Below are 3,945 nucleotides of genomic sequence, written 5' to 3' on the forward strand. Positions count from 1 at the left end.
TGCCTACCCCTGGACTAGACTGATCTCTCTTAGCTAGAACTTGGCCTCTGCATGGATGCCACCAACTCCTGCTGCTGGGAACAAGACAATAATTATGCCTAAGCAGAATCTATTTACTGGTCACAGAGATAGGTGCTAATTTGAAGGATCAACCCTACCTTTTGACCCACACACAGCCATTGTGAGGGGGCTGTTACTCTTGTCGAGTTCTCTGAGGCAGGCACTGCCAGCGTGGTCTCGGATAACGGACAGCTCCTTCAGAATCAGGGCCTAGCAAAAAGAGTCAATTAACCAGCCAGGCTTGCAAGTATTTGACCGTTTTCATTTCACTTATTCTAATCGGACGCTGACATTATGCTTGAGATAGCAGCCCAATACGTATTTGTTTGGAATTGAATGAAACGCCTCACAATAATGGACCAAAAAGATTTAATTGCTCTGAATTTTCCCAGTGGATAAGACAGTGAGTGATTACTAATGGTAAGAAATCTGTCCTGTAGTGTTCCTTTCCGAACTAAAAGAGGACATAGCTTCTTTGGCAAGGAGAATCAAGAAACGTGGCTTCATTCTTCAATTTCAAATTGTAATAAATATGAATTTTAACGGCTACATTGCACCCACTGCAGACTTTACAATGCTGCTAAAGGTAAAACAGCTCCAACACTGGAAGTTTTTAAGAAGAGACTGGGGAACCATTTGTCTGAAATGGCCTGAGCAGGGGGTTGGACTAGAAGATCTCCAAGGTCCCTTCCAACTCTATTATTATTATTATTATTATTATTATTATTATTATTATTATTATTATTATTATTATTATTATTATTATTATTATTGATCATCGCACAGTCAGCCAGATGTTCAGACTGGATTTGGCATTTTTGTCTACCTATCAAGTCCTTCCCAAGGACCTGGGATAGGCAGATGTGGATGTTTGATGGTATTACAGATATTGTCGCAGGATGGAAGCAGTTCCTAGTAAGGCTGCCTTTTGCAATTGACTAATGGCGAATTTATTATTATTGTTGTTGTTGTTTATTGTTGTTTTCTTGTTATTATTTTATTTGCTGGATCCCATGTCTGAACTTGACATGAACATTACTCATTAATTTATACACTGCTTCCTTCCTTAGCTATTTTTGTTAATTTTAATGTTAATATTCATCATTTTAATGTTTTGCACTGTTAGTTTTTATCTTACTGGAAGTCACCTGGGGCCGCTTGATGGCGCGATGGGCGGCCAATACATTTAATACAAGAATAAATAAAATTTTTAAGTGGGATTACGACTAACCTCTAGTGTCTCCTCCGCCGTGCAGCCAGGCTGCTGCTGTAGCTTACCGGTCTTCAAGGCTTCGATGTACTCATCACATTTCTTGTANTCTATCTATCTATCTATCTATCTATCTATCTATCTATCTATCTATCTATCTATCTATCTATCTATCTATCTATCTATCTATCTATCTATCTATCTATCTATCTATCTATCTATCTATCTATCTATCTATCTATCTATCTATCTATCTATCTATCTATCTATCTATCTATCTATCTATCTATCTATCTATCTATCCACAGCAAAGAACCGTGGATATAACAGTTTGTTCTTTCCTTATTTCTTTTCTTTCTTTACCCTCAGACCCAAAACCAGAATGGAGACGAGAGACTGGAATTTGTTGGCAGGGGAAAAAAAAATCCTTGACTTAAAGGAGAATAAACACTTCTACTTGGCTACCCGGATCGTTCTCCTATAGACAAGAGCCTCCAGTTACCTGCATGTATCCCGTTTCAGCTGTTTTTACAGCTGTATCAACAAGGCCTTCCCGTCCCGCCATGGTGTGGAAGAAAAATTCAGTGGGGGTCAACCCAGAATAGAAGCTGTTGGCAACAAAACCTTTAGCGGCTGGAAGCTGAAAAAAAGGAAGACTTTTGAAATATATTGCTGTAGGGTCTAATTCCACGGTCAGCCTGGCTAATATAATAGTACTGGTGGGTATAGATTCAAATTGCCCTTCGGCCATTAAGCACATCGGACTAAGTTTCCCCACGAGGGTCAAATACGAAGGCTTCTGATGGCGTATTCCTTGGAAGAGGGGCAAAATCTAATTCAAAGGACCCATGCTTGTCATCAGAATTGGTAAGCTATCCAATATCTTTGCCTAGCCTCACGAATTTTTCAGAAACGCCACATGAACAGTGTGTAGAATCTATAGCCGGGGTAGTCAACCTTGGCTCTTTTATGACGCGTGGACTTCAACTCCCAGAATTCCTGAGCCAGCTGTGCTGGCTCAGGAATTCTGGGAGTTGAAGTCCACGCGTCATAAAAGAGCCAAGGTTGACTACCCCTGATCTATAGGAAGCATCAGTTGGATCAAAAGTCCACCTTCATCATATCTTAGATTCGAACCCACACTGCCTCGTTCCACAATACTGCCGAAGTCCTATCTAACTCCCAGATTCCTTACCTTGGAATGCTTGTCAAAATGAGGCAAGGACCGATTTTCAAAGCCATCGGGCACCCGTGAGCCACTGATAGCTTGTTGACCTACACAAGCAATCATCTGGGATATATTGATAAAGGATCCTATTAGGGTGGGGGGGAGAAAATGACAACAAGAAAGGTCAGCAACGTTGACCGAAAGCAACATGTTATCACACTGTTTTTCCCCCCTACTCTACTACGATAAGTAAAGCATCAAAGGTCAATACAGGAAGCTTGTTCCACGATCCTACAACGTTGCACTAATTATGAATAAATGCTTCTGGTGAGGATCTTAACCTCTGATTGTGACCACACCAGCTGAGCTTAAAAAAACAAAAAACAAAAACAAAATATGGCCAGGTCTGGTTAATGGTTAGAGAAGAGCCTACCCAAAAAAACTCAGGGTTTTAGGGTGAAGTGTGGAGAAGAGCAGGAAAAGCTAGAGCAGGAGGCAGAGTTAAACATGTCATCAGCTCAGAGTCCTGATGTTGCCCAAATAATCCAAGTTCAACCCCTTTGAATTCTGTTGATCCTTACTTGGCGCCAATTTAGTGTTTAATTTTAGTTAACTAGGTCAGGGCTCCTCAACCTTGGCAACTTTTAAGACTTGTGGACTTCAACTCCCAGAATTCCTCAGCCAGCAAAGATGGGAATTGAAGTCCACAAGTCTTAAAGGTGCCAAGGTTGAGGAGCCCTGAACTAGATTCTTGTGAATAGGCTTAATAAATCTTCCGTGCTGCGACTTAACTTAGGAGCCGTGGTGGCGCAGTGGTTAGAATGCAGTATTGCAGGCTAATTCACTGCCCACTGCCAGGAGTTCGATCCTGACCGGCTCAAGGTTGACTCAGCCTTCCATCCTTCCGAGGTCGGTAAAAATGTACATGTATCTCCCAGCTGAATTTCCATCTCTCCATCAATATGGTCAACACAGTTCCTCCAGATAGATAAAGCAAAACGGTCTGTGCTACAGTCCATGGCTATGCCCAACGTTACACCTGACTTTAGAACGGAACTACAACTTCTTTTCATATCAATAGGAAGAATTTCAACCAATAAAACACCCATAGAGCTATCCACTTGCGGTCCACTTTCCAACTTAGACTAGTCCAGGGGTAGGCCACCTTGGCTCTTTTATGACTCGTGGACTTCAACTCCCAGAATTCCTGAGCCAGCCACACTGAGGGGAAAGGGAGAAGTTTCCAAGCTGAGCCATGCTGGCTCAGGAATTCTGGGAGTTGAAGTCCACCAGTCATAAAAGAGCCAATGCCTACCCCTGGACTAGACTGATCTCTCTTAGCTAGAACTTGGCCTCTGCATGGATGCCACCAACTCCTGCTGCTGGGAACAAGACAATAATTATGCCTAAGCAGAATCTATTTACTGGTCACAGAGATAGGTGCTAATTTGAAGGATCAACCCTACCTTTTGACCCACACACAGCCATTGTGAGGGGGCTGTTACTC

The 3,945-nt window shown here is 42.1% G+C and overlaps 1 protein-coding gene across 1 annotated transcript in view; it reads right to left on the reverse strand.

Annotated features, from left to right (window-relative positions):
- POLR3A (RNA polymerase III subunit A) overlaps positions 1-3,945 on the reverse strand; it is a 41,932-nt gene that overhangs the window by 18,184 nt on the left and 19,803 nt on the right. Inside the window, exons 16-18 of the mRNA XM_029286307.1 lie at positions 3,905-3,942; positions 2,466-2,584; positions 1,773-1,910 (exon numbers count right to left, since the gene is read on the reverse strand). Coding sequence (XP_029142140.1) covers positions 1,773-1,910; positions 2,466-2,584; positions 3,905-3,942 — 295 coding nt within the window. The remainder of the gene's footprint in view (positions 1-1,772; positions 1,911-2,465; positions 2,585-3,904; positions 3,943-3,945) is intronic.

The sequence above is a fragment of the Protobothrops mucrosquamatus genome, unplaced genomic scaffold (genome assembly GCF_001527695.2).
Source record: "Protobothrops mucrosquamatus isolate PMUCROS unplaced genomic scaffold, P.Mucros_1.0 scaffold3287, whole genome shotgun sequence".
NCBI lineage: Eukaryota > Metazoa > Chordata > Lepidosauria > Squamata > Viperidae > Protobothrops > Protobothrops mucrosquamatus.